Source organism: Diabrotica virgifera, chromosome 1 (genome assembly GCF_917563875.1).
Source record: "Diabrotica virgifera virgifera chromosome 1, PGI_DIABVI_V3a".
NCBI classification, from domain to species: Eukaryota; Metazoa; Arthropoda; class Insecta; order Coleoptera; family Chrysomelidae; genus Diabrotica; species Diabrotica virgifera.
This window is the reverse complement of record NC_065443.1, coordinates 226800908-226824896: the sequence shown is the minus strand read 5'-3', so window position 1 is coordinate 226824896 and position 23989 is coordinate 226800908. Positions and strand designations below refer to the sequence as shown.

The window sequence follows — 23989 nt, the reverse complement described above, 5'->3', positions numbered from 1 at the left end:
TAATAACAATATTTCTAAATATGCCCGGGACTCATATTATGCCCGGGACTAAGTATTTCTAAATATTACGATGCCCGGGACTCATTTCGACCATCTAAATATTTTGACCCTTCTTAATTCAGGTATATGGGACTCAATTTACCTATGCCCGACTCAAGAGTTCAATAATATTTTCGTTGAACTGGCAACGATACCCTAGAAATTAGAATGACACATTTGACAAGACCAACTTACACAACTTAAAAAACACGATTTTCGCTTATAAGAGTTGTACCAGTTTTTTATGACGCGAAGTGTACATAAAGTCCAGAGCCAACTTTTTAATTATTAAACTGACAGAAGTAACCTGTAACGTCACCAATTAATTCCGACGCCATTCTGCCTGCAATAAGTCTACAATAACTAAAAAATTGTCAGATGCCTGGATTATCCAAAGTCCCGAGAAAAATCTTACTTCCCTGGACTATAACGGCATCATCTCCAGCATCATATTTATTTCCTTTTATCTAATAAAGCAGTGGCGGCCCGTGAGGTAGTGCCATGGAGCCATGGCACTACCTTGCTAACTATGCATTAACAGTGATATTAAATCACTTTTTGCGTGTGTGTAAATAATAGAATAGCGTTATTTTTATAATTTTCTAAATAGGCTCTAGAGACCAATAAACTTCAAGTACATCAGCAGTGGTAGGAAGAATGAAATATTGACAGCATAGGATTAAAGGACGTGGTGGTCGGATGAGTGCGAGAGACGGAAGCTGATGCGTGATGACGAGCGACTGAGAATCGGGCAAAAGGACATCGGGGAGAAATCATGCCCTAACGGGCGATTCCACCCTGATGCCCTAGTATGAGTGGGGTGTGGTTTAGCTGGTCCCGGCCACATCGGAGTTACGGAGGGCAGGGAGGTCCGATTTAGGGCCAAACTGGTCGACGTGACACTGATGAGGTTTCAGCTCAGGAGCTCAGCACTGTTGGAAATGTTTACTTCCGACGTCTGTTTGCAGATTCCCCACCTAGTGATGAAAAAAAAAGTACATCAGCAGTAAATACTGGTGGTAAGTTGAGTTTTTTTATTGTTAATTACTTAATTTACGGAACTGTTTTGATAAATTTTGGTCAATTTCTTGGCATCCCAAAAATAGTAATATAAGATAAAAATAGCTGCACCTATTCTTTTTTAAATTTCTATTTTATATCGTTTTTGACAATATCGTGAAACCGTCACTAAAAATTTAGGCAGCTGCCCGGATTCTGGCACTACCTTCCTTAAGTTATACGAGCCGCCACTGTAGTAAAGCAGTCTATTTTGCAGTAAAAATAAGAATTTGATGTATTGTTTTATTGAAACTACAGAAAACGTTAAATAACTAACATTAAAACCAAAAGCTCGTGCACAATACAATTATATACTCCCTATTACATAACAGTTTATCTACATGCAACTCAATCTAGTTAATAATCATGCTAGAATTATCTTCTTTGGTAAAGTGGTGAATAAGTTCCTTATCAAATCCAAGGCAAATTATTAGATACGATGTAATAGTTCCCATCAGCTTAAAAATCAAAGAAGAATCAATCACAAAGAAACCACCAGCAGAAAAGTACACTGGTTCGTGAATGTACCTCTCGAACACGACAATATCCTCGTAAAGTTCCTCATGCTCCGGGAAATAGGACTGAAGAGGGAGGTGCAGAAATAATTCGAAACTTTCCAGGGCTGAGTTTTTCAGTTCTTGCGTCACCTTGGTACAAGTTGATATTATCACCACAGTACAAATCTGCAAATACATAAATTAGAGTTATGTAAGATTAGAATAAAAATATTTGGTAAAAACATTATTATTTCAATAGTTAGTCAATTTTTCTGAAGATGTGGGGTTACGATATACTACAAAAATTGCTAGAAAACAATAGATATAATATATACAATGTACAGTAGTACGGGAGCCCAAGCGGGAATTTTTGCAGTTACTCGAGCGCGTCAGATCATGACATGGGGAGAAACCTTGTAACCTGTAAATGTACCGCTACCATATATTTAATTTTAATACAGGGGAGGTCGTTAAGGGGGGTCCGAAAAAAACATCGATCCTTAGAAAAACTCGAAATCGTCAGATTAAGATAAGATAAGTTAAGTACATGCAGAACAGTGTATACACTTCGGAGCAAAAAAATCGATTCACTAAAAATTTGGTCATTTTTGATGTTTCAAATTTCCTAAACCTGTTGTCCGATTTAAGTCATTTTTTACCACGTTATAGATTTATTCATTGACAATATCGCTGTAATAATATTGTTGTTAGACAGTCAAACTATCATTGCATACCGGGTGTACGAATCAAACTGTGTTCTTTTTTTTAAGTTCGCATCACCCTGTGGATTATTCTCGCATTTATAAAATACTGAAATTAAAACCCAACTATAACCTCAGGTTTTTTAACCTTTTGTCTTTCGATTCATTCGCTTATATTGGACAATAAAAAGTTAGGTACTTTAACAACTGGCCATGTTCGTCATCAGTACAGGATGTTTCTAAACAAGTGCGACAAGCTTTAAGGGTTATTTTACATGAGAAAATAATGACAGTTAGCTTTATAATCATATGTCCGCAAACGCTTCGTTTTCGAGATACGGGATGTTTCATTTTTTATTTACAAACTGACGATCTATTTATTGCTTTAAAACCAGTTGAGATATGCAAATCAACTTTGGTGGGTTTTAAGACGTAGTTATTGCACATTTTTTGACATACAATTAAGAATTTAATATTCAATATTGGCGCGAAAACGGGTATTATGACCAATAATATTACCCGTACGCACGCCAATGGTGAATATACAATTTTTATTTGTATGTTAAAAATGTGCAATAACTACGCCTTAAAACCCACCAAATTTAATTTGCATATATTAACTGGTTTTAAAGCAATAAATAAATCGTCAGTTTATAAAGAAAAATTGAACATCCCGTATCTCGGGAACGAAGCGTTTGCGGACATATGATTATAAAGCAAATTGTCATTATTTTCTCATGTAAAATTACCCCTTAGAGTTTGTCGCACTTATTTGGAAACACCCTGTACTGATGACGAACATGGCCAGTTGTTAAAGTACCTAACTTTTTTTATTATTCAACATAAGCGAATAAATCGAAAGACAAAATGTTAAGAAAACCTGAGGCTATAGTTGGGTTTTAATTTCAGTATTTTATAAATGATAGAATAATCCACAGGCTGATGCGAACTTTGAGAAAAAAGCACAGTTTGATTCGTACACCCGGTATACAATGAAAGTTTGACTGTCTAGCAACAATATTATTACAGCGATATTGTCAATGAATAAGGCTATAACGTGGTAAAAAATCGCTTAAATCGAACAACAGGTTTAGGAAATTCAAAACATCAAAAATGACCAAATTTTTAGTGGATCGATTTTTTTGCACCACAGGGTAGTTAAAAAATCTGACGGTTTGAGCGGGGCGTAAGGAAATGGGTGAGTCACAAAGTTTCACAAGAAAAAAGCGAATATTTCGAGAAATAAACGTCAGATCAAAAAACTAAAAAATACTTCTCCTATATTTTTTAAAAATTTATCGAATGACACTAAACACGATCCCCACGAAGAGAGGTGAGGGGTAAATTTAAAATTTTAAATACGTATATATAATAATATTACACGTATTCAATAGTTTTCAAAAATCTATCGAATAATACCAATCACGGCCCCCCCACGGACGTGAGGAGGGGGGTTACTTTAAAATATTAAATAGGAGCCCCCATTTTTTATTACAGATTTGGATTCATTATATAAAAATAAGCATCTTTCATTGAAAACATATTTTATAATTATGGATAGATGGTGTAATAATCGGGAAAAACGATTGTTGGAAGTGGAAAATTAAATTAAAATTGGAAAGTCCCCACTTGAATGAAAATTTTACGTAACTTTTTTTGGTTTTAGGACCTAATGTTTACAACCCAATAGGTCCCCATAACGCTCGAGTAACTGTACATTTAGCATACTTTCCTCCTCTACTACAGTGTATGAAGGTAAAAATCAACAACTACAGTCGAACCCGCTTATAGTCCTATAACCGGTATTCTAAGGTATTACCTCTGATTTTAGTAAACCTCCATCGATTTCCATGAAAATTGGTGAGTGGTTAGAAGATATCTCGAGCAACAAAAGTGATATCCAGTCGAACCTGCTTATTGGAATAGCCTTCGTGCCGAGCAAAAGTATTCCTATAACCGATATATTCTAATAACCGATAGTCCTATAACCATTGGTTATAGGATCATTGGTAGCTAGAAGAAACGTTTCGGGACCTAAAATTTCTATGTATTAAAACGAGATATTCTAATAAGCGGGTTCGGCTGTAGTGGCGACTTGCGCTTTTATCCTTGGGATGGATAGTATCCCTTCTCCCTTCTCGTGGGTGAAAACTATTTTTTTAAAAATAACCCCATAAATCGATAGAGGGACAAATTCTAAGCAAAAGTTGTTACTTTTAACTATTTGTACGAAGATAAAATTGAAGACAAGAGAGAAATGGGACGCAAGAAAATGTCCTGGCTCTTAAACAGAACGCAAGGGACAGGGATTAACAAATACAATTTCTGATACATACATACATTATGGTGCAAATATTTATGGTAGGGGAGCTCAAGTGGGAATTTTTTCAGGTACTCGAGCGCGTCAGATAATTACATGGAGAGCAACCTTGTACCCTGAAAATGTACCTCTACCATATATTGGCTCTTAATGCAGTGGAGTTCGTTAAGGGGGGTCCGAAAAAAATCTATCCTTAGAAAAACTGGAAATCGTCAGATTAAGATAAGGTAAGTTAAGTACATGCAAAACAGTGTATATTTCAAAAATCTGACGATATGAGCGAGGCGTGAGGAAATGGGTGAGTCCCAAAATTTCACAAGAGAAAAACGAATATTTCGCGAAATGAATGACAGATCGAAAAACTAAAAAATACGAGCTCAATATTTTTCAAAAATCTATCGAATGATACCAAACACCACTTCCCACAGGGAGGGTGGGGGGTAAATTTAATATTTTAAATACGAATCCCTCGACATTTCTCGAGATGAACATCAGATCAAAAAACTGAAAAATACACTTATTCAATATTTTTGAAAAATCTATCGAGTGGCACAAACACGACCCCCTACAGATGAGGGGTGGGAGGTTATTTTAAAATTTTAAATGTGAGCCTCCATTTTTATTGCAGATTTGGATTCCTTACGTAAAAATAAGTAACTTTTATTCGAGACATTTTTTAGAATCATGGATGGATGGCGCTATAATCTAAAAAAACGATTGTTGGAAATGGAAAATTAAATTAAAAATGGAAAGTCCCCACTAACATGAAAAACTTTACTTAACTTTTTTTGGTTTTAGGTCCTACTCTTCACAACCCAATAGGTCCCCATAACGCTCTAGTGACTGCACATTTTGGATACTTTGCTCCCCTACCATTACAAAATAATAAATTCGTTATTTCGTAATATACGTTTAAAAATATGTTTAGAAATTTATTTTTTGACCTTGTTTATCTATCTAAACTCTCACTGGAATGTGCTTTACAATTGGTGTTAGTTTCGTTATAATCGGCGTTCTGAGAAGATTGTAATTACCAATTTATTATTTGTTGTTTCCGGTTTTGTACAAAATATGCCACGATTGTAGGAATGTAAGTACATCTTACAATTGTTTTTTTAGTCATTATGGCACAAAACATGTAAAAAATCACGTTTCAAAAATTTTTTTACTAGTAATTTTATTTTTCGAGTGATCACATGCCAGTTAGAAATCCCAATTCTTCCTGAGAAGGAGCTCCAAGCATTCGCTGAGGTCGAATAAGGTTTATAACAAACAACTAAGCGTATTTAAAAAAAAATAAATAAACAAAACCACTGTTTTTAAGTGCATTCTTTTGTGGCGTATAAAGTACGCCATGCGTGTACTTATGTTACAACTTGATGCGCGGGTAGTTAAAGGTTAAGAAAAAATCCTGAGAGAGGTCGATTTTTATTTTCATTATCGACAGAATATCCAATTGATTTGTTACCATTTCATTAAACTCTCATGCAAAACTCAGACTGCTATTACTAACCCATATGATTCCTGTCATTTGACATGTTCTTCGTGTTCCACTCATTAAAATGTCCAGTTGGTGATAAACACCAGTCTGATTTTTGCATGAGAGTTTAATGAAATGGTAACAAATCAATTAAAAGTTATGTCCGACATGGAATATTTTCGTAGTCTGACTTTCCAAATATTTAACCTGTTTCACAATTAAAACTTCCCCTGTTCCAGTGTTCCCATACATCAAAGTTTGTCCGACTAGATACCGTTAAGCTAATAAAAAATTTTCAGCTTGCTATTAATCAACTTTTTGTTGGTACGTGGGATCCTGGTCTATGATTTGTCGGCATATGTATCATACTAGGGACGTCATCCATATGGGTGTGATGACGTAATCGATAATTTTTTTAAATAAGAGTAGAGGTCTGTGCTAGCTTATTTGAAAGGTTATTCAATTCTCTATTCAGTAATATGAACATTAGCGTAATTATTTATGCAAGGTGTCTCAGAAAAAATATTTTGACATAAAAAGAAGAATGTATGTCGTAATGCATTTAATTCAAAATACATTCTACTGCTGTCAGAAAACAGAAACAAATGCTTATTTCACAAATAAACATTGCTTTCCGCTTAAATTAAATGTTCAAACTGTCAAGGGGTAGATGGGTGGCAGCTTGAACATTGAAATTAAGCGAAAGGCAATGCTTATTTATCAAAAAAACATTTTTTCTGTTTTCTGACAGCGCTATAATGCATTTTAAATTAAATAAATTACATACATTCTTTTTCTTGCATCGATTAATTTAATTCAAAAAAAATTGTTGAAAATCCTGTATAAATAATTATGTTATTGTTTATATTACTGAATAGAGAATTGAATAAGCTTTTAAATGAGCTAGCACACGATCCCTATTCTTATTTAAAAAAATCATCGATTACGTCATCACGACCAGATGGATGATGTCACTAGTATGATGTATATGTCAAAAAAATCGTAATTTAAAAATAAAATCGACCTATTTCAGGATATTTTCTTAAAGTTCCTGGCTTAGGAAATAACGAATTTATTACAAATATTTGCACCATACTGTATTGCGAGAAACAGAGAGTTAATGGAAAATGTGATCACTAACGTGATCACCCAGCAGCTTAAACTTATTAGTTCCTTTGTTTGTGTTTTATTATATGTTCTATGTTCAAACTTGCAATTTATAGTAATTTTGCAATATATTGGTTTTGTTTTTACTTCACTTTTTTAACTTGTGTATATTTTTTTTACTGACGATTTATCTATTTTGAGAAAATTGTGTTGTTATAGTTATATATTATACAGTATGTCCCTGTAAGTTGTTTCCATATGGAAAACTTTTTTATTATTAATTTTACAAAAAAAGTTATTCTTCATAAAAAGCTCTGCATGGTCCAAAACCTAAGATTTAACCATCAAATATCAAATTTTTTGAATGTTATACGAGGTATGTCAAAAAGTTTGAATTTCACTCAAGCGTAAAATAGCTTTATTTTTCATGATATTGAAAATTGCTATTATGAAAAGTTGTTTGGAATTAAAAACTATATTTCATTAGTATGCAATTACATCGTTCTAATTAAACATTTTTTTTTGAAAAATTAGGGAAACTAGCATTATTTTCAGTTATTTCAGTTCAGATAACTCTTTTATTATTAATTTTACGAAAAAAAGTGATTCTTAATAAAAAGTTCTGCATGGCCTAAAACTTAAAATGCAACCATCTTATGTCAAATTTTATCAATTTTATACGAGGTATATAAAAAATATGAATTTCGCTCAAGAGTAAAATACGTTTATTTTTCACAATATCGAAAATTGTTATTATGAAAAGTTATTTAGAATTAAAAACTATGTTTCAGTCTGTAATTACATCCTTCTAATTGAAATATTCTGAACTATAAAGGTACTTTACTTTTGATCTAAATTTATCTTTTTTGACATACCTCGTATAAAATTTGATATAAGATGGTTGTATTATAGGCTTTAGACCATCCAGAACTTTTTATTAAGAATCACTTTTTTTCGTAAAATTAATAATAAAAGAGTTATCGAAATTGAAATAACTGAAAATAATGTTGTTATCCATAATTTTTCAAAAAATTTTTTTTTCAATTAGAAGAATGTAATTGCATATTAGAATACAGATTTTAATTCCAAACAACTTTTCATAATAGCAATTGTCAATATTGTGAAAAATAAATTTACTTTACTCTTGAGTAAAATTCAAACTTTTTGACATACCTTGTATAATATTCAAAAAATTTGATATTTGATGGTTAAATCTTAGGTTTTGGACCATGCAGAGCATTTTATGAAGAATAACTTTTTTTCGCAAAATTAATAATAAAAAAGTTTTCCATATGGATACTACTTACAGGGACATACTGTATATATTTTTTTGTGACTCTATGTTTAGCTTTGTCCATAAAATTGTATAATTTTCAGTGAAACATAATTTATATTTTATAAATTAATTAATTAATTATAAATCAATTTTATAAATAATTTTATTCTATTCTATTCTAACATCCATTAGTGGATTTGTATTTGAAATAGAAGAACTATTTGTTAATTGACATACCTTCATTGATGTTTTCTAGTACCTCTTTAAACATTTCTTCTGAGCACATATTAACAAGTAGAGGCGATAGCACACATGCTTGTCGTACTCCTCTTTAGATCCCTTTAGATTAAGACTGATAATACAGTGAGAGATAAGAGGAGGAAGGAGTATTAGTCGAGGAAATGAAGCATTTTGGCTCTCAATTTTTTCGTCCAGCATGAATTAACTTGAAATTTCCCCAGAAGGTAGGGAATAGTCCAAGGATCATTTTCTATATCATGCCGCTGTACGCTAAACACTTGGGGGTGGTTGCCACCCCATATCTTGAAAATAACAGTTTTGCGATGAAAAAATCGACTTTTTTATATGGTTTTTTAAGAATACCTCGAAAAATGTGCATTTAATCAAAAAACTGTAGATATGAAAATTGTATCTTTTAGCAACACAAACCAAATTATTTTTCTGTAATATCTTTAAGACCCATACAAACCGAGATGCGGCATGTTAAAAGTTAGCTTTTTTCGTGAAATGCATAATTTGAAATATTCAAAGTAAAATAACGGAAAAACTTTGCATTTTTCGAGGAAAACTTAACCACTCTTTTTTTAAGCATACAGTTAGGCCTTTCAAAAAATAATAATAAAAATCGGTACGTGCTTTTCTCTATGAAAAAATCAGTGAAAACAACCCCCTAACTACCCTCCTAATTTAAAATTGGTCTTTACCTTCTTGTAATTCCTTTTATATTTGTATTATACGAGTAAATACACCCAAGAAGTTTGACCTATTTAAAAGGCCTAATTTTAGAAAGAGATACGAAAAAAATGACTGATTACTAAATTGTAGCTTTTTTAGTTACTAAAATTCCTTTTTAAATAGATTTTCATTACAGTGAACAGTTAGCGAGATATAGCTCTTTAAAATCTCTATTTACGAGCAAACACCCCCTTATTCGAGCCCTTTAAACCCACCCTAATTAAAAACTAAGGGATCTTACGGAATTTAGTTTACACAGTCTTATAACTCTTCAAAAATTCTACAGTCATTTTTGAAAAAAATTTTATCGCCAAAAATAAAGAAGCTATGTTTATAAAACAATTTTTTTTTTCGAAAAATTCGGATAGTCCGTTTATGGATAATTTTCAATGTATGTATAATACCACAAAACCGGTTCGTATACTGGAAGATGACTAAAAAACTATTTGTATTTGTATTTGTACATATTTGTAAATTCGTATTTTTGTGTAAATAAATGTTTTTGTAATTCTTTTTAATTCTACTTTTTTCTGTGTAGATCTATTAAAATATCTACTTATAAAAACTGTAATGTTATTAAGGGTGGGTGAAATATTATGGTATTATATCCTAAAGTATAAAACAATCATTATTTGGTACCAAAACAACCAAATTTTACCCATATTAAAGTTTACAATGTTTTTATATAATTTTTGACAATAAGGGGTAGTTTACACCCCTAAAAATAATCAACGCCCTTAAGCATGATATAGGATATGAAGAATAGGGTGAGATTATCCTAATCCCAAATTTTTATGTAAATCGATGCAAGCCGAAATTATTCTTTTAGGATAAGTAAATTTTTTATATATAGCTCCAACAAGGTTCGTTTTAAGGGTTGAAATATTATGATAGTATATCTTAAAGCATAAAACAATCACTCTGTAACTAATAAGAACCAAATGTTGACAATATTAAAGTTTAAAATGTTATTTTATAATTTTTTTCAATTAGGGGTAGTTTTCACCCTTAAAAAACCAGAAGCGTACAATTGCTCAATATAGAAAATGAACTAGAGGGTGTAATGAGCCTAATCCCAAATTTTTGTACAAATCGATGTTGGACGAAAAAATTGCGAGGTTTTGCCATTTTTCAGCTTCATTTCCTCGACTATATAGGGGAAAGAAGAGTGTCATGGGACTGATTTAAATGCAGTTCTATAGAACTCCTCAAAGCAGCGGTAGATAGAGTAAAGATAGTGATGATGATATCTAACCTCCGATTAGGAGACGGCACATAAAGAAAAATATAGTTTTTTTGTAGAAAAATATACCACAATTACTAGGTATGATCGTCCGAGTTCGGCTCATGGAGGCACCCTAATTCTTTATAGAAATAATGAGTTTTCTCTGGTTAACAAAATATGACTTTTTGTTAAGTGAATCCTTCTTTGAAGAATATGCGTTCACATCAAGAAATTTACTTGTCTCTGTCATGTTTCTGTCACTGATTATGTCACGAAGTACAGGACAACATATCTAAAACTTGTCAAATCAGCTAAAAAGCCTATTATCAAAATCGTTTGGGAAGCTCTAAAAGTGTTGTAAAAGAAACTTAGTCTATAATGAACTATCTTCGAAATAAAACGCACACAGCTCAATTAGTTTCCCTTCCAATTCCTGATAGTCTAAACGATTACTTCGTTAATGTGAGTAAAAATATAACATCAACTATTTTGCCGCAACAAGATCCCATTTCCGATCTCCCTAATTCAAGAAAGGTCTCGAATTCATTATTTTTAAGACCAGTAGATAACTCTGAACTGATCCAAACAATCAATAGTATCAAAAGAGAATCATCCTGTAGTACTGATGGACTATCTATAAAAAGTTTCTCTAATCTCACAGAAAATGTGTTGGAAATCCTCGTCTCACTAATTAATGATTCCTCTGAAAAAGGTAAATTTCCAGAGTGCCTAAATACAGCAATTATTACTCCTCTTTATAAGGGTGCTGAAAAATCTAATGCCTGCAACTATAGACCTATTGCCATACTACCGGTACTCTCCAAAATTATTGAGAGACTCATTAAAACTCGACTTATGTCCTTTCTCATTGATAACAACATTTTATCACAAAATCAGTTCGGCTTTTTAACTAATAAATAATAGGGAACAACTAGTTAGAGCAAATGATACTGACTCTAGTCTCAAAAACATTGTATGTGTAGTACCACAAGGTTCAGTATTGGGTCCGCTTCTGTTCCTTATCTTTATAAATACCATCACTAATTTAAAAATCGATGAAAAAATTTTTCTTTTTGCTGACGATACCAGTATCACTTGGAGCAACTCAACTATTGCATCTCTTCTTGAAACTATAACTTCGGATATACTGACGATAAAGACCTGGTCTGACTCTAATTTAATTTCTTTTAATGTAGATAAAACAGTGGCATTATTCTATAAAGGAGCTCTTCAACCTTTGCTTCTTAATAACAGCCAGATGAGTACCGTTCATTCTGTAAAATTTCTTGGTATTTTTTTAGACAGCAACCTCAAATGGTCTCTGCATATCGATTCGTTAAGTAGGAAACTCGCCTCAGCTTGCAATGCAATAAGATCTGTCTCAAGGGAACTCAATTTAGCATTTTCTAAAATAACATATTTTTCGTTGTTCGAGTCTCATCTTCGATATGGTCTTTCTTTTTGGGGTTCTAGTACAGCTGCTTAATTTGATGGTATTTTTAAATGGCAAAAAAGAGCAATAAGATATCTGTTTGGCCTCAGAAGGTCTACACATTGCAGAAGTTACTTCAGAGACCACGGAATTTTAACACATCTTTAAATTTTTATATATTCTAGAAACGGTTTGTTTAATTCGTAAACCCTTCATGTCTTTCTAGTAAGGCGAAATCATCTTTACTCCACCAGAAATTCAATCATTGATATTTATTTACCGATCCCATCCACTGAGTTAGTAAAGAAATCTATATTACATATATTCCGCAAAAAAACTTTACAACCATCTCCCTTTACAACTTAAATCTGCAACAGCTTTCCCAAAGTTCTGTAAAATGACAAAAGCCTATCTATCTAAAAGATCATATTACTCAATAGATGAATTTCTTGAATAACTAAGAAAATTGGCTTTCATACGCAATAGCTTAAACTTGTCAGTTCTCAATGTTGTATTTTATTTGTTGTAAATATGTTCAATCACTTTGCAATTTATATAAATTTTCCAATAAATTGTTTTTGTGTTTGCTTTTATATCTTATATACTGTATACTGACGATTTATCTAATGTTAGTAAAGTGTAGTTGTTATTTGTTATTGATATTATTTTTCTCTTGACTGTATGTAAGCTTTTTCCATAAAATTGTAAAGATTTTCAGTGACAATAAAGCATATTTCTATTCTATTCTAAGAAGGGGTCCATAAAATTGTCACTCATAAATACTATTAGTCTCGTCGCTATTGAAAACAGCGTAACCCAGCGTGAGCTAAGTCGATTAGAGGAACTATTTATTCTGGTAAGACTGACCAAATTATACCTATGTACTTTATTATCTATAAGATATTAGTAATAATATGTCATAATACCTGCAGAAAGATTTATGAACTGCCCATTCACAAAATCTCTTTTCTATTTCTAACTCACGTACATACTCATTTGAATTTACTTGGCGCAATGATATGAAATTATTGTGATTCCGAGACGAATCGATTCATGTAAATTTTATTGCATGTAAGTGACATTATATTTTCCATAAGATATTTACGGTGTCCTTTAGGAATTCTGGTAAAACTATTAAAATAAGTATTAAATATTAATAAAAATAAACTTACCACATGTACTCCCGATAGGTAACTGTTTATTGGAATCACTAGAACCCTCCCTCTTTTAAACATAATTCCAAAGATAAACTCCGCCAAAAGATTTTTTATTGTACTGATCATAAAGTATCCAAAATATAGCATCAAGGTAAACCCATATACTTTGTTCACCAATTTCACTAAATCTAGAACTTTATCGAAGTCCTGGAATATTTCTGTGACACTACTAGGAAAACGATACGATCTTTTTTTCAGATTGTAGTGAATGATTTGGTTCTTTAATTTTCGTATCTTATATTTCAGCTTAATACAGCATAGCCAAATATACCTCATAATAGCACCATGAAGTATGAGGGAGAGGATCATAATTTCTAATCTGAAGGAACTTGACAAATAACTAGCGAGTAGAAATATGAATTCTCTATTTTGACTTATATGGAACATCAACGAAAAAATGCAAGCTATCTGCAGGAAAGCAAGGTAAATGGGAAATTTGGGATCTTTCTTAACACAGAGATCTTTACACAGCTGTTTTAAACATATATGTAGTTGAATAACGTGTGTTTTGTTATGGAACGAAGCAAAGTAGATGCAAGAAACAAGACAACAACAGTGAATGATCTCGCGACAATAGGAAATATAAATGGAGTAGGACAAACGTGGACGACTGTCTTCGAAATATACATACTCAACGAAATTCAGAGAGCAAGAAGTTATAAGACTCATGATAAAAACAGCTGCAATTATATCGTGAGATATAGAGTCAGCATTGCAGTAAATCTTAAAAAATTTCGAAATGTCTAGAACCCACTGGTAAAACATTTTAACTAATAGTTCAAGTGTTTAAATAAAAATGCTTACACACTTTTTCACTTTTCCAGACGTGTTTGTTGTTTCTGGTAAAAATAATATTTGCCGCTATATGTTAAAAATAAAGGGGATTGTAGATTCAACAACTAAAATACAGAGTGGGTTTTATGTATGGAAACACTCAATTATCTCGAAAACGGCTTGCACGATTTTTGTAGCTTTTAGTAGGTAGGGGTGCTCTAATGCGGCCGATATTATCGTGCTAATTACATTGTTGTCAGATCTTCTGTTTTTCTGGAAATCTAATGAATTTTCTTATTTCAAATGAAATACCCTGTATATTTTTTTCGTTTTGAAGTCCTTAAAAAAATATTGATTATTTTTCATGTTATATTCCCTATAGCTAAATGCCATAATTTCGGAGTTATTACTACATTTATAAATTTTTTTTTAAAGAAATTATAAAAATCAATTTTTTCGGCCCGGGTAGACATTAGTTTACGTTGGTTTACGTTTACGTTTACGTTTACGTGGTAACAAAAAATTACTTTTGTAATTTTTCCCTAAAGTTAATCGGTTTCGAGTAATAAACAATTTAAATCTGAAAAAAAAAACGAATAATGACGATTTTCAAGGTTCAAAAACACAAGTAAAAAAATATATAATTTTCGAAATTACGAACTACCTAAATTCAAGCTCAACTCTTCTTCTAGTAGCTTGCCATAAGATTTTTTGGCTCGTTTTATTCTAAAACATTGCTTTTTAATTGCTAATGAAGTGCATATGAGAGGACCAGCGATCCTGGTCCAGCGATCATTAACAACTAAAAAAAAAATATGTTTTAAAATGCAACAAGCTCAAATTACTTATTGCTAGCTGATAAAATAAGGCTTGAGCTTGAATTTGGGTACTTAACAGTTTCAAAAATAATATTTTTTAATTGTGTTTTTGAACCTTGAAAATCGTTATTATTCGATTTTTTTTCAGTTTTAAATTATTGTTTATAACTCGGAAACGATTAATTTTAGAGAAAATTTATAAAAGACCTTTTTTGTTCCCAATGATCCACGCAATCTAAAATAATGTTTATCCGGGCCAAAAAAATTTATTTTCATAATTTCTTTAAATTTTTTTTAATAAATGCAGCAATAACTCTTTACTTTTTTAATAAATGCAGAAATTATGGCATTTAGGTATAGGGAATATAACATGAAAAAAATAAGTATTTCTCAAGGACTTCAAAACACAAATGATATACAGGGTGTTTCATTTGAAGTAAAAAAGTTCATTAGATTTCCAGAAAAACGGAAAATCTGACAACAATGTAATTAGTACTATAATATCGGCCGCACTTGAAAACCCCTACCCACCAAAATCTATAAAAGTAGTTTAAGTCCTTTCCGAGATAATTAAGGGTTTCCATTCATCAAATTCACTGTATGTGCGTTCAATATGTTCAGGGTAATTTTTTTTTAATTTTTATTACAACCGAACTCTATTTCTACTCGAACTCCATGTATCTACAAGTTTTATTCAAAAATATTAAGCGACACATGTAGGGGCAATTTTAACAGGTTAACTGCTCTATAAAAATCATAAGCAGTACATAATAATGTCGCTAAGAAGAAAATAAACTTACGAAAATAAACACTAAAAAAACCAAAGTGATGTCAACCTTGCACAATAAATGGGCACATTTTAGAACAGGTCAATAGATTTAAGTACTTGGGATATTGGATTGAAAGCAGCCTAAATCCTGATCTAGAAATAAGATCTAGAATAGAACAGTTCAGAAAATCTTTCGAAAAAATAAAAAACTGCTTTGTGATTCTCGAATAAAACTCGAAATTCGACTACGTTTATCCAAATGTTAAGACATGGACCCTTAAAATATCAACCGTAAATAAATTGGAGGTCTTTGAAATGTGGATCTACCGAACAATCCTAAAAATTTCATGGACAGCGCATACCTCAAACGAAGAAGTGCTGCATAGAATAGGCAAGAAAAGAGTTTCAACACAGTTAAAGTTAGAAAAACATCATACTAGGCCACATACTGAGAAATACCAGAGAGTACCAATATGCTCAACTTATAGTGAAGTGAAAGGAAAGATCGAGGGAAAGAGTGGACTAGGAAGCAATGGACAGGGCTAAATTTTGAATAGCTAGTAAGAACAGCTGAAGACAGAGAAGAGTTTGCAATTGTAGTAGCCAACCTCCATAGAGGACACGGTACCTTAAGAAGAAGAAGAAGAAGAAAATACTATAATAGAGTGATTATCAATTAGCCAATATTTTTATCCACTGTTTGCTAAATGTATACTTACCACCCGTAAAATGTTCGAATCGGTAGACCGCAAGCTATAGTAGAATCATGACGGTAGACCGCCTGGGTCTACCTTCTATCTATAATAGCATCATCCTTTATCTGTAATAAAAAGTTCTGGCTACAGTTACAGTTCTGAGTTCAAACTCTGGTATCAGCATAACAGAAACGCGAGAAGATCGTTTGTTGATGTGGTTGGAATCATTATTTTCATTTTAATATAATATGTGACCGCCTACAGTTTTCATCTTTACCATATTCGGACATCTAGTAATTATTTTATAGATGGCTCAGACGACTGTCAATTAAATTTAACGTTTAGGCGTTGATTGATGAATATAGGGGGTATATTCATCATTCAACGGTTTAGGTATACTAATATAACGTTAATATTTTTTATACACAATAGGTACAGGTACAAGTTATTATTATACAGTGATGAGCGTGCTAATAACCGGCAAAAGATGGAAAACATAACACATTGCGAAACAAAAAGAGATGAAACTAGTGGAGGTGGAAATGATCGTTATAAACGTACAAATTAACATTACATTAAACATTATATAGTTTCCCACCTTTAGACGTATCAGAGGAGTGACAACTGTCACTGTGAGAGTAGAATTTTATAAAATACTCCTGTCACAGACTTATAAAGGTGGGAAACTATGTAATGTAATGTTAATTTATACGTTTATAACGATCATTTCCACCTCCATTAGTTTCATCTCTTTTTGTATCCCATCCATCTTTTGCTTATTTTGCCGGTTACTAGCGCGCTCTGTTACAGTATACAACGTTAAAAGTAGATGTTGCTCTATATAGTTGTACATACTCTATGTAATGACAATATAGAAGTTGAAAAATGCAATGTCAAGAAATTAGAAAATATAATGTCAGTTATATAATATATTATGTTCAAGTAAAATGTTTTCCTATTGTCCTGTAATTGAGTGAATTATAATCGTTGTTGGTCATTTAGTTAGCTCACCTAACTCATTTTATAACAGGTTACGGGCCCAATTCACGTGAACTGTGAACAGGTGAAAAAATATGGCGACCAGCAATAACGATTATAAAATTCAAGTCGATAAACTTGGGTCCTGAAGACTGGGCAAAATGGAAATGGCACGTTTCGATGTTATTACGAGCGTATGCACTTGAAGACATTGTGAACGGTACGTGTAAGTGTCCCGAGGTTGCTGAAAATTCAACTTCATTGGAAGTAGAGAAGCATCAACAATGGTTAAATGACGATGCAAAAGCGGCAAGTTTGTTAGCAGGTACGCTAGGAAAAACTGTTGCCGAGTTCGTGTTGACATTGACATGTACTCACGCTAGTGAAATATGGGACAGATTAGGTGCGCGATTTGAACGTAGCAGTACGCAACGGTTAAACATGTTAATTGAAGCCTTTTTTAGAGTCCAGCGTGATGAAAAAGAAGATATTAGTACACATGTTGCGAAGTTGCAGAAACTGTTTGTAGATTTGAATGATGAATTGCAGAAGCATGATGAAAATATTTTATCCGAAAGAATGTTAAATAGTCGGATCTTGTCAACTTTGGGTAAGGACTTTGATAATTTCAAAGATTTGTGGGACACGATACCATCAAAAAATCAAACTTTGAATTTATTGATTGAAAAGTTGTGTGCCATTGAATTACGTGACCAAAGTACCACAGAATCTTTTGCGTTTGTTGCACGCAAAAGCCCGACAGAAAAATATAAACAGAGCCAAAGTACAACTACTACGAAATCAAAGAAAGATGTACATCGTGCAAAAGAAAAATTTCCTTGTCCCAGATGCAAGAAATTAAGCCATTGGGCGAGAGAGTGTGCATTGAAAAAATCTGCTGAGAATTTAGGCGAGAATAAAAGTAATGATGCTGTTTTTTTGTCTGTTGTTTTAAGTGCCTCATCTAACAATTGTGTTGAAGCTGGAAAATGGCATTGTGACAGTGGAGCCACAAATCATATCACTAGAGATAAGTAATATTTCTCATCTTATACAGAGTTTGCTGAACCCGAAAAGATATCACTTGGTAAGAAGGATGTATGTATGCTAGCCTATGGACAAGTAACGGTGAAAATTCAAACGCGTCTGAATAATAAATGGAAAGATGCTGAATTGAAGAATGTTTTTTATGTTCCTGAGGCAAGTGCTCATTTGTTTTCTGTGAAAGCTGCTGCACAAAGAGGGTTCGTTACAGTACTCGACGATAAAGGTGTAAATATACATGATAAAAATACTCTTGAATCTGTAATGACTGAGTACTTCAGTAATGGCCTGTATGCACTTGATATACGTGTTATGAAACCAACCAATCCCATTCAAGCGAACTTAGTAGAGTCAACAGATATGTTACAAGTGTATCATGAAAGATTTGGTCATCACCATAAGCAACACGCAAAGAAGGTCTTGAAGAAAATGAATATAGACATTGATGGGTGCAAAGAAAGCTTTTGCGATGGATGTGCAATTGGAAAAATGCATAGATTGCCATTTAAAACTAGGATCAATCGGCCACAAGTAACTGGTGAGCAGATCCATGCAGATGTGATGAATGGACCCATGTCTATAGAATCACTGGGAAGATCATGTTATTACGTATGTTTTAAAGATGACTTTAGTAAGTTTCGGAAAGTTTTCTTTATGAAAAACAAAAGTGAGGTATGTACTTTCTAAGAAAAATTTTTAAATGAAGCAAACACAAATGGCCATGTAGTAAAGCAACTGAGGTGTGATGGAGGGAGAGAGTTTGAAAATAGAAAGGTATCTGAACTTCTTGCGAGTAGAGGTATAGAGCACAAGGGCGGATCCAGAGAGGGGGCCATGGCCCCTTCCGAGAATTTAAAAAAATATAAATTTAAATATTTGCAGTTCAAATGTTTTTAGTTTCCAACACATATACATATATGTACAAAACAAGGAATAAATGGCTTCTGGACTAGAATTGAACAAAAGCAGTAACGGAGGCTATAAGAATGGCATAGGATGTTTTGTAAATCAAAATGTTGATAATTTTACAAAGTGCCAATTGTTAGAACGACCTTGGGAGCCATCAAAATGATATCAATTTCATATACATATCATTTCCATATTCTGTACACACAATGAATAAAAAAAGAAGAAGAAGAATAGGAAATAATAATGAAAAATGTGGTCACAATAAAGAGATGACAGCCCAAAGCCTTGCCGCGAATCGAGGAGTGCGTTCAGATTGGGATGGATTTTCTACAAAGTTATCGCACCCCGCAAAAGTCAGTCATTAACCAGATATACTCTCAGAGGTCTAAACAGATACAAGAAAATAGAGAATGACTACGACCAATATTAGAGTCTATAGTGTTCTTAGGCCGACAAAATATTCCTCTAAGGGGCCATCGTGATGATGGCCTTCTGCTTCTGGACGAAGATGCTGGATCTACCAATGAGGGAAATTTCAGGGAATTGTTAAGGATTAAAATCACATCAGGAGATGAGACTCTTAAACAGCACTTATACTCAGCATCTTCCCGAGCAATATACACATATTGTGGTGAAGAAATAATTGAACAAATAATGAACCAGGTTCAAAGTTCAAATTATTACTCTGTTATATTTGACGAAACGACCGACGTATCCCACGTGGAACAGCTTTCTCTAAATTTGAGATACATACACAATAACAACATTCGTGAAGATTTAATCAAGTTCATTGACGCTTATGAGAACATAAGAATAGTTAGTGAAAATCAAGAGGGGAAGAACAACATCTGACAGGAGAAGCCTTGGGAAAAATACTATTAAACTTGTTGAAAGAACTGCACTTGGATCCGAAGAAATGTGTAGGAATCGGTACTGACTTTAATAGTACTTTAATAACGATAAGTTTTGAGTGTTTTTATGCCACTCAAAAGTGTGTGAAAAATGCGTTAAAACTCACCACATTAGGCATAATTTAAAAAAAATTCCCCCAGTCCCCCGTTAATCCCCCAAAAAAAGCCCATGGCCCCCACCGAAAATCGGCCCTGGATCCGCCCTTGATAGAGCATTGTATCACTCCACCCTATACACCTCAGCAGAATGGTGTTGCTGAAAGGGAAAACCGTACCATTGTAGAGTGTGCTCGTTCCATGTTAAACTCATGCAAGTTGTCCAAAGAATTGTGGGCAGAAGCATGCAATACTGTAGTGTATCTTCTGAATCGCACAGGAAAGTCATCAATTGAGAATAAAAGTCCCTATGAATTGTGGTATGGAAAGCCAGTTGGGAGTTTGAAACATTTAAGAACATTTGGCACTGAATGTTATGTTTACGTAAACAAGAATTTTTGCAGTAAATTTGATGATAAGGCGATACATGGTTATTTGGTTGGTTACGTGAATGACAGGGATGGTTTTAGAATATGGATTCCATCTGAAAGAAGAATAGTATCGAGCCACGACGTAAGATTTAAACCTGAGGTTACATGCAATTTGCGAATTTTTGAAGTTAAAGCCGAATCAGTGAACCAGAATCAGTCGGAATGTTTTAGTGTACATGATAGTCCTGTCGCCAGGGGGGGTACAACGGCCTCGTTAATTCAGATGGACTTACCCAAGTTTTTTTTATGTATTTTGACCCGTAGAACACGAATTTTTTGGGTAACAGTTGATCCGGATGTCGATAAGATTGTTATAGACCAAGAACTTGAGGAATCAAATAACAGCGATTTTTGGCAAAACAAAACAATATTTTGTATTTTTTGGGTCATTTTAAGCAAAAAATATTTCTACAAGTTTTTTAGTACAATGCACAGTTTTCGAGATAAACGCGGTTGAACTTTCAAAAAATCGAAAAACTGCAATTTTTAAACCCGAATAACTTTTGATTAAAAAATAAAATAGCAATTCTGCTTAGCGCCTTTGAAAGTTCAAGTCAAATTATTTCGGTTTTGATTATTTGCATTGCTAAAAATTTATTGTGTTATTGCTAAACAAAGCTACAAACAACTAGTGCGTGAGTGATGTTTCTATGATTTCTCATTTAAAATCGAACGAGTAGGTAGAATAGGTACTAGTGCAATCAAGACTATTTCTACGTTACATGCGTTAAAACGCATGTAAAAGCACGGGAAACCCTACGTGTTTATAGCTTTGTTAAACAATAAAAAAATAAATTTTTACCAATGCAAATAATCAAAACCGATATAATTTGACTTAAACTTTCAAATGCGGTAAGCAGACTTGCTATTTTATTTTTTAATCAAAAGTTATTCGGGTTCAAAAATTGCAATTTTTCGATTTTTTTAAAGTTCAACCGCGTTTTTTTCGAAAACTGTGCATCCTACGAAAAAACTTGTAGAAATATTTTTTACTTAAAATGGCCCAAAAAATACAAAATATTGTTTTGTTTTGCCAAAAATCGCTGTTATTTGATTCCTCAAGTTCTTGGTCTATAACAATCTTATCGACATCCGGATCAACTGTTACCCAAAAAATTCGTGTTCTACGGGTCAAAATACATAAAAAAAACTTGAGTAAGTCCATCTGAATTAACGAGGCCGTTGTACCCCCCCTGGCGACAGGACTATGAAAACTCCGAAGAAGTGAAAACTGATATGAATGAAATTGTGCAATCTGAGAATATGGAAAGTGCAGAAAGTACAAGTGAAAATCAAGAAGTGAATAGAGAAGAAAGAAGCGAGGATGGTGTTCAAGAATCTAAGCGTTGCAATATGCGTGTTAAAAAGAAACCAAAATTGTTTGGCTTATCTACTTTTCACGTTGAGGGAGAGTGTTACAATATACAACGTTAAAAGTAGATGTTGCCCTATAGTTGTACATACTCTATGTAATGACAATATAGAAGTTGAAAAATGTAATGTCAAGAAATTAGAAAATATAATGTCAGTTATATATGTTATGTTCAAGTAAAATGTTTTTCTATTGTCCTGTAATTAAGAATAAATTTATAATCGTTGATGGTCATTTAGTTACCTAGTTAGCTCGCCTAACTCATTTTATAACGCGCTCATCACTGCAAACTTCTCTTCTAGAGTTATAACGTTGATTAATAAATATAGGGGTTATAATAAGTATTAATTAATTACTAATCCACAACAAACATGATCACAACATGAAAGGACAAACAATAACTTAATAACTAACCATAACATAAATAATTATGACTGAAATCTATAATATTATGTAATATTCTTATATATTATAATACAATTGTAGGTTAACTGCTGGCGCCATCTCTTCTATGAATCTCTGGACAACGTAGTCGACAAAAGTAGAAACTGTAATTTTGTTGAAATAAAATTTTGTTACAATATTAACCAACTTATCAAAAGCTCTCTTTAATTTCTGTTATCCTGATACAATATTTTGTAATTTGGACACCATTTGTTTTCTTTAATTTTATTTATTTTATAAATTTGTATGTGTAAATATGCGTTTCATTTAAAAATTGATTTTACCTAATTGGGGAGTCAATATAAAACGAAAACATGCATTTTTCGGAAAAATTCAAACAAGCTTACCTATATTTTTCTAAAACTTTTTTTGTTAGTTTATATACATTAAATACAGTCGGAAAAATGAAAGAATACCCATGAAAGAACATATAAAACACGTATTTTCCTGTCACCGTGTCACACAAAAAATTGGCCAGCGTACATGTAATAATTATTATTACATGTATTTGCACTGGACAATTTTCTTTGTGACACGGTGACAGGAAAATACAGCGTGTTTTATATGTTCGTTCATGGGTATTCTTTCATTTTTCCGACTGTAAAAAGTTCTACTCACAGATTTTGCCGCTTATTGTTTATTAATTATTGTTTAAACAATAACAATTGTTAAATCGTTGAATTCATCATTTTACTTTGATCAAATGTTTCTATTTTGTTTTTGATTATGCTGAATCCGAATATGGCATTACAATTTGAAAATTCTTATACAGAAGCGCTTATACAGTATATCTGTGTAGCTAGGAACCATATGGGAAACTTTTTATTATCAATTTTACGAAAACAGTAGTTATTCTTCATAAAATGCTCTGCATAATCTCTTTGTTGAAACAAAATTTTCCAACAATATTATTCAATTTATCAAAAGCTCTCTTTAATTTCTGTTATCCTGATACAAAATTTTGTAATTTGAACAGCATTTGTTTTCTTTAATTTATTTTATTTATTTCATAAATTTGTATATATGCGTTTCATTTTAAAAATGGATTTTACCTAATTTAGTCCAAGTAATGAAGCTTACAATAGGACAAAACCTCGCAATTTTTACAGAATGGATCGATTTGCTTGAAAATTTGAGAATAAGTAGTGGATAGTCCAAGGATCAAAATCTATATGATGCCGAAAGGCGCTTTTACCATGGGGGTGGTTGTCACCCCATCTCGTGGGTGGAAATTTTTTATTATATTTTAAACGCAAAAGTTAGTAAAAACATTCATTCTTAGCAAAAAACGTTCTATACAATTTTTTGATAAAATTAATAGTTTTCGATTTATTCGCTATCGAAAGTGTTAGTTTTATATCGAAAAAATCAATGTTGTTAATAAGTTTTCGGCTAATAACTCCAAAAGTTTTCGTTTTAT

At 32.5% G+C, this 23989-nt stretch overlaps 1 protein-coding gene across 2 annotated transcripts; it reads right to left on the bottom strand.

The window, feature by feature from the left end:
- Positions 1–1343: 1343 nt before the first annotated feature.
- Positions 1344–16509, bottom strand: LOC126879036 (gustatory receptor 68a-like). Of its 2 annotated transcripts, none has more exons than XR_007695944.1 (2): positions 16409–16509; positions 1344–1781 (listed from the first exon to the last, which is right to left on the bottom strand). XR_007695944.1 is itself a non-coding variant. In XM_050641924.1 (2 exons), exons 1-2 carry the CDS (start codon positions 14091–14093, stop codon positions 1452–1454), a joined length of 1140 nt encoding a protein of 379 aa, XP_050497881.1. In that variant the 5' UTR covers positions 14094–14331; the 3' UTR covers positions 1344–1451. The 2 variants fall into 2 exon arrangements, 1 of the variants encoding a protein (XP_050497881.1); XM_050641924.1 differs by lacking the exon at positions 16409–16509 and adding an exon at positions 13284–14331.
- Positions 16510–23989: the final 7480 nt, after the last annotated feature.

Excerpts from the sequence above, each read along its gene's own strand:
- LOC126879036 (XM_050641924.1), bottom strand. The coding sequence starts at position 14,093 with ATGTTTTACCAGTGGGTTCTAGACATTTCGAAATTTTTTAAGATTTAC. Across the intron at positions 1,782-13,283 it reads ACCTATCGGGAGTACATGTG|ATTTGTACTGTGGTGATAAT; the intron begins GTAAGTTTATTT and ends ATGTATTTGCAG.